Below are 12209 nucleotides of genomic sequence, written 5' to 3' on the forward strand. Positions count from 1 at the left end.
TGCATTCAGCTTCTTAATAAGAATCTCAGGGCATTTCCTCAACACTGATAGGCTCTTTCTCCTCCCTTTTGTCTTTGGTGGTGGCGGTTGTCCTTAACAGCATCTAATTTTAGGAATTTGATATATTCTACTTCTATACCAAAAGTGCTTTTCTCCTTAATCACAAAACCTTATCAAAAGTTGGCATCTTGCCCTGCCTGGTGTGGCTCAATGATTGAGTGACTGCCTGCGAATCAAAGGGTTGCTGATTCGATTCCCAGTCTGGGGCACATGCCTGGGTTGCGAGCCAGGTCCCCGGGAGGGGGCACAAGAGTGGTGGCCCCGCATTGATATTTCTCTCTCTCCTTTCTTTCCCTTCTCTAAAAAATAGATAAGTAAAATCTTTTTTAAAACGTTTAAAAAACAATTGGAATCTTTAGCCTTGACCATTGTGGCTCAGTTGGCCGGGCATCTTCCCACAAAGCAAAAGGTCACCGGTTTCATTCCAAGGCAACAACAGATCTGCTTCTTTCCCTTTCTTTCTCCCTACCTCCCTTCCTCTCTCTCTAACAAATAAATAGATATAACTTTTTTTTAAAAAGGTTGGAATCTGCAGAAAGTCCTTTAGAATTTTGTTTTTTAATATTTTTATAACATATATTCTCATGGTTGTGAGTCAGAGAGTATTCTTTTAAAGTTTTTCTTTTTCTTCTGTAATATGTAAATTGGATTAAAAAAAAAAACAACCCATGAAATTGTGGCCTTAGTGTGGTTCAAACAAGGCATGTCCCAGCCTTGGGACATTAGTGCTGACCTCAGTTTTTGTATGTGGTAATAGCTTTTGAATAAGAACCGTCAGTGAGGGGCTTCACAGAGAGTATTTCAGTTAATCCTCATGGGGGTGGATGGCATCAGTACCAGTTTATGCACTTAAAACTTGAGGTTTGTGTTGTTATTTGCTAACAGTCTCACAAGTGGTATGTACCAGAGCTAAGACTTAACCAATGGTCTTTTTTTTTTTTTTTTTTTTTTTTTTTTTTTTTTTTTTTAAGCAACCCTATTGTGGTATTTTTTTTATTGTGAAATGTGTTTGCCATTTTTAGGTGTGCCACTCAGTGTCATTCATTACATCACAGTGTTGTGCAATCATCATCACTAGTTCCGAAACTTTTTCCTCACCCCAAATAGAAATTCAGTATTTGTCCTTTAGGTCTGTCTTATTTCCTTTAGCATAATGTTTTAAGGCTCATCATGTTGTAGCATATATTTTCATTCTTATGACCAAATAATGTTCCATTATAGGTCTATATACCACATTATGTTTAGCTACTCATTAGGCAATGGACATCGGTTATTTCCACCTTTTGATTATTAAGAAGAGTATTATGAATATTCATGTACTAGTTTTTGTTTGAATACGTATTTTTCATTTTGGGGGGATGGGGTATATACCTAATAGTGGAAATGCTGGGTTACATGGTAACTCTTTAATTTTTTGAGGATGGCCAAACTGTTTTCCATAATGGCTGCATCATTTTACAACCCTGCCAGTAATGCACAAGGGTTACAGCTCTCCAGTTCTCCACATACTTATCAACACTTATTTTCCTTTTTTTTTTTTTTAATTATAGCCATCCTACAGGCTGTGCAGTGGTACCTTACTGTGGTTTTGATTTGCATTTCCATAATTCCTAAATATGTTGAACATCTTTTCATGTGCTTCTTGGCCATTTTTATATCGTCTTTGGGGAAACATTCAAACTTTTTCCCCATTTTTAAAATGGGTTGTTTGTTTTTTGTTATTGGGTTTGAGGATTTCTTTATATATTTTGGATATTAAGCTGTTATCAAACATGATTTCTAAATATTTTTCTCATTCCATAGGTTCTTTTCACTTTCTCGATAGTGTGCTTTGATATACATTCTTTTTTATTATAGGAGAGTTTTATTTGAACAAATATTACAACATATAAAAACTACATAAAATTTTAATTTCCACTCATATAGTGGTAGATCTGATATGATGCTTTTGTGCTCTGACTAGGAATTGAACCTGTGACCCTTTGGTTCTCAGGCTAACTTACCTTGATGCACATTCTTAATTTTGATGAAGTTAAACTTACATGCTTTTGATGTCATATCTAAGAATCTACTACCAAATCCAGGGTCATGCAGATTTACTCTTATGTTTTCTTCTAAGAGTAATGTTACGGTTTTAGGTAGAAAATTGAACTCAGGCTATTGACTTGGGCCATCAGGAGTTTCTTGGTGAAATGATGGGAACAATAGCCAAGAGTATGATAAGCAAGGTTTGGCTGTAGGAGAGGGGGGTGATTAGGAGTTGGTTGATTGGACTGGGGTGACATAGATGATGGAAAGTAAGGTGGCTCAGGGCAGGATGGCTGGGCTGGGCTCTTAGAGACAGTCTGTGAGAGGCTGGGGAGAACTGAAGCTGGGCACGGAAGCAGATCAGAATGCGTTTCCTAGTTCCCAGGCTAGAGGGATGAGCTCACTGAAGAGAAGAGGAAAAGCTGTCCAGGGCTGGATTTTCAGGAAGGTGAGACTGTCCTTTTCAGCTAAGGCAAACTAAATTTTCAAGCTTTCTGCAAAATATGTGCTCTCTGAGCATCTGGAGTCTAGTTTAAAGATAGCAAAAAATATATATAATAAAACAGTTTCAAAGTATTTTTTGTAGACTATCAATTGAGTAGTGCAAACAAAACCTTTAGTCACATGGAGAAGCTATTAATTCTGACATCTGCAGAACATCACCTGTCAGCACCAGCTGTAACTTTGTTTCTTTTTAGTCTGGGCTCATTCTTGCTGTAACCTTTTGTTTTTAACATCTTGTTGGGGTCTGATCTGGGGTCTGGCTCTGAGTTCCTGCCAGACTGCCCCAGACTGCCCAGGTGCCCTCTGATCATCATCCCTTAGGACAGCAGAATACACCAGATGTTTGCCTGATCCATCCCCCCTCCCCCACTGAATCCTCTTTTCCGGTATACATCTACACACTCTCTTACTTGTCCTTGCCTTTTTGTGTGTTTATTTTAATAAAGAGTCAACCTGTTTTCTTAGGTGAAAAGGAGAATGAGCAAAGAATATGGCATGTTGAAGAGAGAAGCAGGATAGTGAAGCTCCTCATCTTGATGGCCTCACTGTATTCTGAACAACAAGACAGCAGGTCCCTGCACTGAAAAACTGAAAGGGGCCAGAGATCTAGAGGATGTGTAGTACAGAGCTCAAGGAAATCAGGGAGGTGCAGCTGTAGGGACCTATGATTTGTAGTGTCACAGTACCTCCTTCCTACAGAAGGATTCTCTCTGCTCACCTAGGCCTGATTTTAATATGTGTCATTAAATAAGTCTTATTATATCTTATGTTTGTGCTTAAATAGTGCTTTCTTAAAATGGTATAGGATGATTATAGAGTGGATACAAGGTGTGATTCCAGATTGTCATCAACTTCAGCTTCCAGCTGTGTGATTTCGAGTCTCTACTATAACTCAAGGTTCTCATTCACAATGGAGTTTTTCTCGATGCAGATCTGAAAAATGCTTCTACTAGAAACAAATATAATAATTAAAGTTGTTCTGTAGTGTGACTTTTGTGTGATAGGGAAAGCATATACAGATTATAAAGTGAAATCCTTGGTCCACTTCAAAAAATACGAATTTTTTCATAATTATCCAGAATATTTGTGTGATTATCCCAGTTATAAGTAAGAAAGACCCTTCTCCTTCTATCTATAAATAAAAACATTGTAACTTGGAGAGAGGGAGCAATCCTTGGACCCCAAGCACTAAAAATAATCTATTTCAGACGTCTTTAGTATGTCCCAGATATTTTAAAACAATTTTTATATTAAATCAATTTACTCTCACCTCCAAATTTTTATTTCCTTGTAAGGCAAAGCCAGAGAAAGCATGTTTTCTCAGTTGTAATATTCTCCACTGAAGTATTTCACAATTTAACTTATTTTTAAGATTTTATTTTATTTATTTTTAGAGGGGAAGGGCTGGAGAAAGAGAGGGAGAGAAACGTCAGTGTATCAGAGATACATCATTAGGTTGCCTCTTGCTCACCCCCAACTGGAGACCTGGACTGCAACCCAGGCATGTACTCTGACTGGGAATCAAACTGACCACCTTTCTGTTCATAGGCTGGCACACTAAATCCACTGAGCCACACCAGCCAGGGCGATTGGTGGTTTTTCTAAATAAAGGAGTTTGAGACTGAATTCAGACAGGATACTTAAAGGAAAAAAAAATTTTTTAACTGAATTTATACTGTGTTCTAACCAGGGAGCCTCAGGGGATAAAGTTCTTTTTTCCATTGTCATTTTGATGAATACACAGAATAAGCCTGTTTCCACAAGATGAGAAGCTCCATTTAGTAATAGTGCTTTTGTGGAAATATAGTGACTACAGTTTTATTTCTCAGTAGGTGTGAGGAATTATAAGTTGTTCTAAATGGCTGGGCTCATACATCCCAGTGAGCAAGTAGAATGATAAAATCAAGTAATGAAGGTTTGAGCCCTGGTTGGTGTTACTTAGTGGATTGGGCACCAGCCTGTGGACCAAAAAATTGCTGATTCGATTCCCAGTCAGGGCACATGCTTGGGTTGTGAGCCAGGTCCCCAGTTGGGGGTGTGCGAGAGACGCTCACTGTTTCTGTTGCACATCGTGTTTCTCTCCCTCTCTTTCTCCCTTCCTTTCCCCTGTCTCTAAAAATAAATAAATGGAATCTTTTTAAAAAAATCTAAAAAATAATAATGAAGGATGGGAAAGTACAGAACTCGTGGCAGGCATCCTGCTTTTGCAGACGGAAGTTCAGAAGATAGGGTATTAAGGGCAGAGGGTGTCTTGTGAGAAAAGCTCAGGGGGGGAGGCTGAGTCATCCTAGGTGCTGGTAGGCCCTGCTGCCTTTGCATTGTGCAGAGTGGCAAGGACATAAGTGTCTGCCACTGGTTGCTGCCCAGCTTTGTGCCCCTGCTTCATGGTGGACCAGCCTGTTACCTTGAGGACGGCTCTAGCCTCTGGATCTTTTACCCCAGCACACCTTACAGGAGGTTGCTATATGTTGGGGGTCAAAGAGGAGGTAAAATCTCTGTGAAAATGGGGCCACGTGGGCAAGTCCTTGATCCACAGTGTCGTTTGAATTAGAAACCCTGCATACTCACGTTCCTTCTCCATCCTGTTTGGGCCTTTCCCTCAGCTCTTTGCAGCATGAGCCCTTTTCGTATTGATATGTGGTCACATTAGGACAAAATTACCAAGTTTACAAACTTAGTAGGTGTTGGCAAAACAGGTAAGTTGTCTGCTTCCCGGTGGCATGTGTAGAGATAGTCACTTGTACAGCTGGTGTGTTTCCAATCCGCCTGTAAAGGGAATTACTTCTTAGTGCTTTTTTAAAATGGCTGATCGTGTAAGTTGAGTCCTGAAAAGATGTATAGTTTCCTTTGGATAGGATGGTGTGTGTGATTTAATGTTAGTTTTCTCTTTTCTTTAGTTTACAGAGAACATACTGACTTTGTCTTCTTTCTCCATTCTTACAGGTTGGTGACATTGTGAAAGTCACGAGGATGAATATAAATGGCCAGTGGGAAGGTGAAGTCAATGGGCGCAAAGGGCTTTTCCCCTTCACTCATGTCAAAATCATTGACCCTCAAAACCCAGATGAAAATGAGTGATTGCCATTGCCCTGTTTTCTGCTGCTTCATTGTTCTGCCTGTCATAGTCCTTTCAATGGAAAAGCATCCTATTTCATAGGCAAGTTACACTGCATTGCCGACGTCCAGCCTTCTGCAGACTGGCGGTCCCATACGCATTTGGAATGCACACAGTGGCTGCCTTGGCATTTGTATCATAGTTGTATTGTCAAAGAGTAGCAGATTTTAGAGTTCTTTTGGATCATAAACTGGAAATACTGGTGGAAGCACACAAGTCAAGAGGAGCTGACAAGGCAAGGGTCCTTCTCATCACTGCCCTGTTGTACATGTGACTGTTTCTGTCGTGTTCATCAGAGAAAGCTCCAGGCCATGGTGAGACGTTGCACGTTGCTGTTCCACAAAACAGTGGTTGAATTGCTAAGTTTGTTTTCCTTTAAAGAACAGAGCAAGTGAACGTTAAAGAAGAGGGAATTCTATCCTCAACTCCCCAAATTTGGCTTTTGTCTTTTTTTCCTTTTGTTTTGATTTTGAAAGACTTTAATTAATTAGATGTGTGTGTTCTGAACAGGTTTTTAAGTAGCAGGTTGGATTTTTGTGATATCACCAGGAGTGACACGTGCCTCTGAGTTTCTAAACTGGAGCTGCTGTACCTAAAGGAAATGAAAAAAGAAGAAAAACCCTGAAGAGGAGGCCTTTATTGTCTTGGTTGGCGGCAGTATCTTTTTAGCCATATAGCAAACAACACCCAGTACCCCAAAACTCAGCAGTTGCGGTGTGCCAAGCTGTGTGGGCAGCCTTTTGGATTACATTGTCCCCCAAAGCAATAGTGTGGAGGGTGATTTGGGGGAACCTTTGCTTTCACCTTGTTTGTCAATGATAGGAACATTTGGGGAGAGGGCACTTGACCAGTTTTTTTGTCTTGGGCTTCAGTGAGTGTACCCTTTTAAAGTATAAGATTTAAGTTTCTTTAAAAAGGTAGGTTGTTCATAGAATCATTGAATTCATTAATGAATCTTTAAATTCTACTTGCTGAAGCCCAGCCCTCCTTGCCCCAGCCCAGGCTCACCAGGCTGCCAGAGAAAGATGGTGCTGCTGATACTGGTTCCTCTGTCTGTGTGCTCATGATACTCCCAAGCAAAGAAAGTGCAGACTGTGGACATTGGTTAATGTATTTGATGTCTAATGTTTTAGTGGCTAGGGAGAACCATTAACCAATTTACCATTAACTATTTACCAGTTTGATGTTAATTTCCCTGTTACCTGAAAGAGGCCTCTTCGTGTAAGCCAACTGGTACTAGCGGCTATAGCAGACTAGAATTATGGAACCTTTTTGCATTTCAACCTGCTGTCACTTCTGGAAACTGATGATGACAGGCCTCAGCTTATAAAAAATACAGCAGACCTGGAGATGTAGCGGCGACCTAATGAGCAGCTGTGTCACTTACGGAACGTCTGCTGTATCTGTTTGTCTCCCAGAGGTCTTAGGTTTTGAGCGTTAGAGCAATATATTCTGGTAACAGAACTAGCATAACAATGAAAAAAATTTTTTAATCTGTATTCTGTCAGGCAGGTTACCACCATATTAAAGAATCTTGAGAGTGCTCCTATGTGACAGAATTAATGGTCACTTGGAAAAAAATAACACTGTGGCTGCCTGTCCGTACTTTTCCTAAAAGAAGACAGCTATTGGCTCTTCCTAATCAAGTGAGAACTGTGGGCACCTGTGACTCTGAAGGTACTCGTCCATTGCAGTTGCTGCTTGTTCTTAGTTGAGGCCTGGTGACAAGTAACACATGCATGGAAGGGTCCCCGCACTCTGCCTGGAAACTAGCCTTGCAGCTAGTGCTCCAGTACTTGAGGGGTGTTTAGCAGAAGGTAGAATGTGTGCCCATTAACTGGGGGGCTTGGCACCTCTTATGACAATAATTGGCTCAGAACACAAGAAGTAGAACGGCCGTTTTGGAAAGCAAGGTTTTCTTTCAGCCATGTCTGCTGACCAGTATAGCAGACCCACATTATGTGGAGCACTTCAGAATCAGAACACTCACAGCCTAGGTTTGGCTTCGTAGTAAGTCTGTCTGCTCACCACTTCAGCCCACATATGTGTCTCCAGAACTGCCCTGGAGACTCAGAGCATCAAACAGGGTGAGCCTTGAGTTCTGAACTCTCAAGATATGTGCCAAAAGTAGCACCTTTTTGACCTAGACTCTTAGTAGTTTTTTAATCAGGCAGGGAAATTTTTCACACTAAACATACAAAAAACAGCACCCTCGCCTTGGCTTTGTGAGTGGGTTCCCCAGCAGTCTGGGAAGAGTGCTTCAGAAAGTGATGTGAATCTTCCAGAAGGGCTTCCTTCCCTCCTGGGCACACTTCCCTTTTAGGACAGTTCATTATTGCTACTTGCTCTACTGTACTGCTTGTCATTTAAGAAAATATTTGGATGTTAAATTAATTCACTTGGGAAGTGAACAAGTTATGTACTAAAGGGCATTGACGGTTGATTCAGAACTTATCCTGGGAAGGATCTTCAACACAGGAGTCATTTTTGTCATTTATGCACAGTGTGGTACCACCTGATGACACGGTAACAAAGAGGAGGACACATTGACGTCAGTCGCCCAGAAGAGACACCTTCTGTGCTCCCGTTTGGAAAGCTGAAAGGAGGGAAGGACAGCTGCTCCCTCCTCGGAGCTCACGCATCCCTGGCACTGTGCTTTCTTTTACAGCTGTTTACAGACAGGGCGGTGGCGTGGGCCGCCACTGCTCTTGTAATGACTGCTCAGAGGAAAATGAACATTTTATTTTTGAAAAGGGATGATGTGTTTTTTGTGCCAGGTGTTTATAATTTAATCCTTTAATATTATGTTCATTAACTTCTTAAAATGAGTGAATTCTTGTTTTAACACAATACCTAAGACTAATGCTTTCTTGGACACCACTGAGCTCTGCCTCAAACTCTACCCTCCGAGGCTGGAGACCAATGTCCCTGGTAACTGCTGACAGTGTGGATACTGAACTAATTGTGCGTTCTGAAGGAGTGGAAGGACAGTTCTCTGCGGACAGGGTCGTTGTCTCTGCAGGAGAAACGGTGGCCTTGCTTCTAGACGGTCTTCACTGTGTGTTTTGAAACAACAAAAACAACACAAAACTCTTGACCTGTAACTTAAAGATCGTAAACTTCAGGCAATAATATTTTCTGTGTAAGCTTTTAAAATTATTTTTGGGGATCATAGCTTGTTTTATTTTGTGCTATAAAATTAACAGTATTAAATGACTTATATTCTTAGAATACATTGAGTGTCTTTTCTTAACAGATTAGTGCCTTTTTATTTTTGTATTTCATTTTACGTTACTGGTTCTGGCATCAGAACCCTTGTTTCCATGGCCTGTTTGTACATTGTCTCAATAAAACTTGCATCAGCCGGTGGTGGCAGCAGCTTCAGTGTTTCAGTGTCTCCTCAGTGCTGCCTGGAGGTGCTCAGCCCCCACCAGCCTCCCCAGCAGTTCCTGGTGAAACCCCAGGTGCCACCCCGAGGGCGAGTCCTGCAACCCAGCCCTGCTACTGACTGTGAAATAGAGTGGGATCTTGCGTCAGCCCTTCCCCACCTCGTGTCCTCCTTCCAGAAAAGGAGCAGCTGGTGCTTACTCTCAGCCTTTTGAGGCTGAGGCAATAGTTATCATGCTTTATATCAAGGTAAATGTGGGTGTTTTTCTTCATAGACACCCATATTTGAAGGCTTCTGTTAAATATTCGTTAAGCATGAGCTAGCCAGAGCTGAATGGTTTCAAGCAGAAGTCACCGAAAATGAATAGTCAAGTAGCCTTGTTCCAGATCAGGGCATGATACCTCTGAGGCTTTACTTTTTTAACCTCCTTTTATTTGTTTGTTTGTTTGTTTTTAAGATTGTATTTGTTTATTTTTAGAGAGAGGGGAAGGGAGGGAGAAAGAGAGGGAGTGAAACATCAATGTATAGTTGCCTCTGGCACACCCCATACTGGGGATATGGCCTGCAACCCAGGCATGTGCCCTGACTGGGAATCAAACTGGTGATGCTTTGGCTCTCAGGCCTTTGCTCAGTCCACTAAGCCACACCAGCCAGGGCTTATTATTTTTATTTATTGATTTTAGAGGCATCAATTTGTTGTTTCACTTAGGTATTCACTGGTTGATTCTTGTATGTGGCCTGGCCAGGGGTTGAACCCACAACTTTGATGTATCTGGGGCAATGCTCTAACCAACTGAGCTACCCTGGCAAGGCATTTATTTGGCTCTTTAAAACCATTTTGTGTTCCTGTTTGTGTAGGGGCCTCCTGATGAATTCTGGGGACCTTCAGGTGGACAACTTGAGGTGTTGGGGGCTCACTGATTTCTCTAACACCCCCTCAGCCATCACCCTGTTTCTGTGCTTATTTGTGTGAGCAGTGAGAGGTCCAAATTATGTGGTAAAACCTCCGGAAACGAGTTTCAGGAAGTGATACCAATCCATATTTATATAGAACTGGTGCTTCCTGGCTCCTACTTTCAAGATTCTGCAGAATGAGAGAAAAGTTTGTCTTGAATGGAAATACCAAAACTGTCAAGTCATTATGAGGGGGGGAAGATATGCCCCAGAGACACCTTTGAAGAATACTTTAAGTTTGAAAAGGCTTCTTTTGGTCAGAAATCCTGGGTCCTCAGAAATGGGGCTGGGTGTGGAGGCCACCTCGCCATCTGCCACCCTCCCTCTGCTAGATGATCCACAGGGCTTGCCCACCAGAGCATGGGTCCTAAAATCACCCTGCAGTAAAAACTGTGACACTGCTGAGTTTCTGGGAGGGCCCAGCACCTGAGGGCTGTTTAGCAGAAAGTGGAATTTGTACCCGTTAGTTGAGGGATGAAATAGGCCTTTGCAGCCTTTCCTGCACACCTGGGTTCCCTGGATGGTACACTATCAGATGGAGTGCGGGCGCAGGAATCCCTACCCCGCCTTGGAAAGCTCCTAGTGTAGATGTGGTGATGGTGGCCCCGGCGCTGGGGGTCTGGAGGTCATTGCTGTGGAGTCTAGGGCCTGTGCTGGAAGGCTTCCAGGCTACCTAGGGAAGGGGAAATCAGGGTAATCTGGCCTCGGAATGCTACTGCTTTTGTCTTAGCCCATGTTCCCTCTGACTCTAGAGACCCAGAGTTATTTGCCCACCCTTGACTCTTCTGGTCTCATCAGCACTTTGGGCCCTTCACCCACACTGCATGGTGGAGGCTGGGATCCCACCCCAGGTTCTGATTTCAAAGATCTGGGTGCTGGCCTTTTTTTTTTTTTTTTTTTAATTCTCCAGGAGTTTGAGAAGCATTTTCCCAGTGAACCCCTTCACTCCTGCCCCTCTGGCTGCCCACTCTAGCTGCCCAAAGCCCTGGGCCAACGGTCTGTCATCCATGTTCCGCCTATTGAGAACGGAACTGGTGCAGAGCTGGTGCGCTGGAGTGCAGAGCCAGCCAGCAGGAGAGCTGAGGCCCTGCGAGTACCACAGTGGGACTCCCTGGGACTCCCTGTAGGGGCACTCTTCCTGTCTGCCTTTATGGGGGACCCGAGGGATGGACGGCCAGATGCCATTGGGCAGGTGGTAAACTCGGCTGAAACCCCACTGTGGGGAGTCCTCCAGACCCCTTACATCCTGCCCCCCACCGAGGGCAGGGGTCGGACCCTAGGGAGTCCCTGGTGCGCAGCCGGCTTGGGTAGGAGTTACAGGGAGGGCGGACTCCTTGCATCGTGGATGTGGAGGACTTGAGGCTCTGGGTCCCTGGAGGCTCCCTCCCCTCCTCCAGGTCCTAGAAAGAGTTGACTCACCCTGACATTCTCTACAGCACATGGCCTCCGCTGCCCAGAGAGGGTCCGGGAGAATGAGTCCCTTTCATGGGCCCCTTGTCCTGGGACTGCAGCGTTTGGCCTGGGGCTCCCCAGAGGCAGGCAGAGGGCTGGGCGGGAGTGGGAGGCGGGGTCATCAGCACAGCCTTCTCCCTCCCACCCTTCCCTTGGCTTTTGGCCCTAAGAAACCTAATAAGGTACATTTTAGACTCCTGTGGCCACTAAAGTGGGGACAGGCATCGGTGGAGGAGGGAGGTCTGGAGCAGATGGCTAGGCAGCCGCCCAGGAAAAATAGCCCACACCCACGCACCTGAGACAGCCCTGTGAAACCACTGTAAAGGTGAAGAGGGTCCGGGAAGGGGAAGCCCTCTGAGTGGGCACTCAGAGCTGCCCAGCAGCCAAATCCGAGGTGCAGGGAGTAGATGGTCTGCCCACTACGTAGAGGGCAGGTGAGGGCAGGCACCAAGAGCAGAAGGGACCTGGGCAGGACTGTGCCAGGCCAGTTACCAAAGGACAGGACCCAAGCTCTGGTGCCGGCCCTCCAGGAATGGAGGTCTGCAGCCCACCTGAGCTCACCATGACAGTTCAAGGAGTTTGAGAAATTTGGGTTTGGAGGAAAACATCCACAGATGTGGCATTCAGAAGATGGGTGTCTGGCGAAAGTTCTCCCTCCCTGTCCTTTCTACTCCCCACAACCTCCGTGTTTCCAGTTTATTGTACATA

The 12209-nt window shown here is 43.9% G+C and overlaps 1 protein-coding gene across 1 annotated transcript in view; it reads left to right on the top strand.

Annotated features, from left to right (window-relative positions):
* CRKL (CRK like proto-oncogene, adaptor protein) overlaps positions 1 to 9085 on the top strand; it is a 28489-nt gene extending 19404 nt beyond the window's left edge. Inside the window, exon 3 of the mRNA XM_028527363.2 lies at positions 5536 to 9085. Within this exon, the coding sequence (XP_028383164.1) occupies positions 5536 to 5670 (135 nt within the window). The 3' untranslated portion in view covers positions 5671 to 9085. The remainder of the gene's footprint in view (positions 1 to 5535) is intronic.
* Positions 9086 to 12209: the final 3124 nt, after the last annotated feature.

Source organism: Phyllostomus discolor, chromosome 13, assembly GCF_004126475.2.
Source record: "Phyllostomus discolor isolate MPI-MPIP mPhyDis1 chromosome 13, mPhyDis1.pri.v3, whole genome shotgun sequence".
NCBI lineage: Eukaryota > Metazoa > Chordata > Mammalia > Chiroptera > Phyllostomidae > Phyllostomus > Phyllostomus discolor.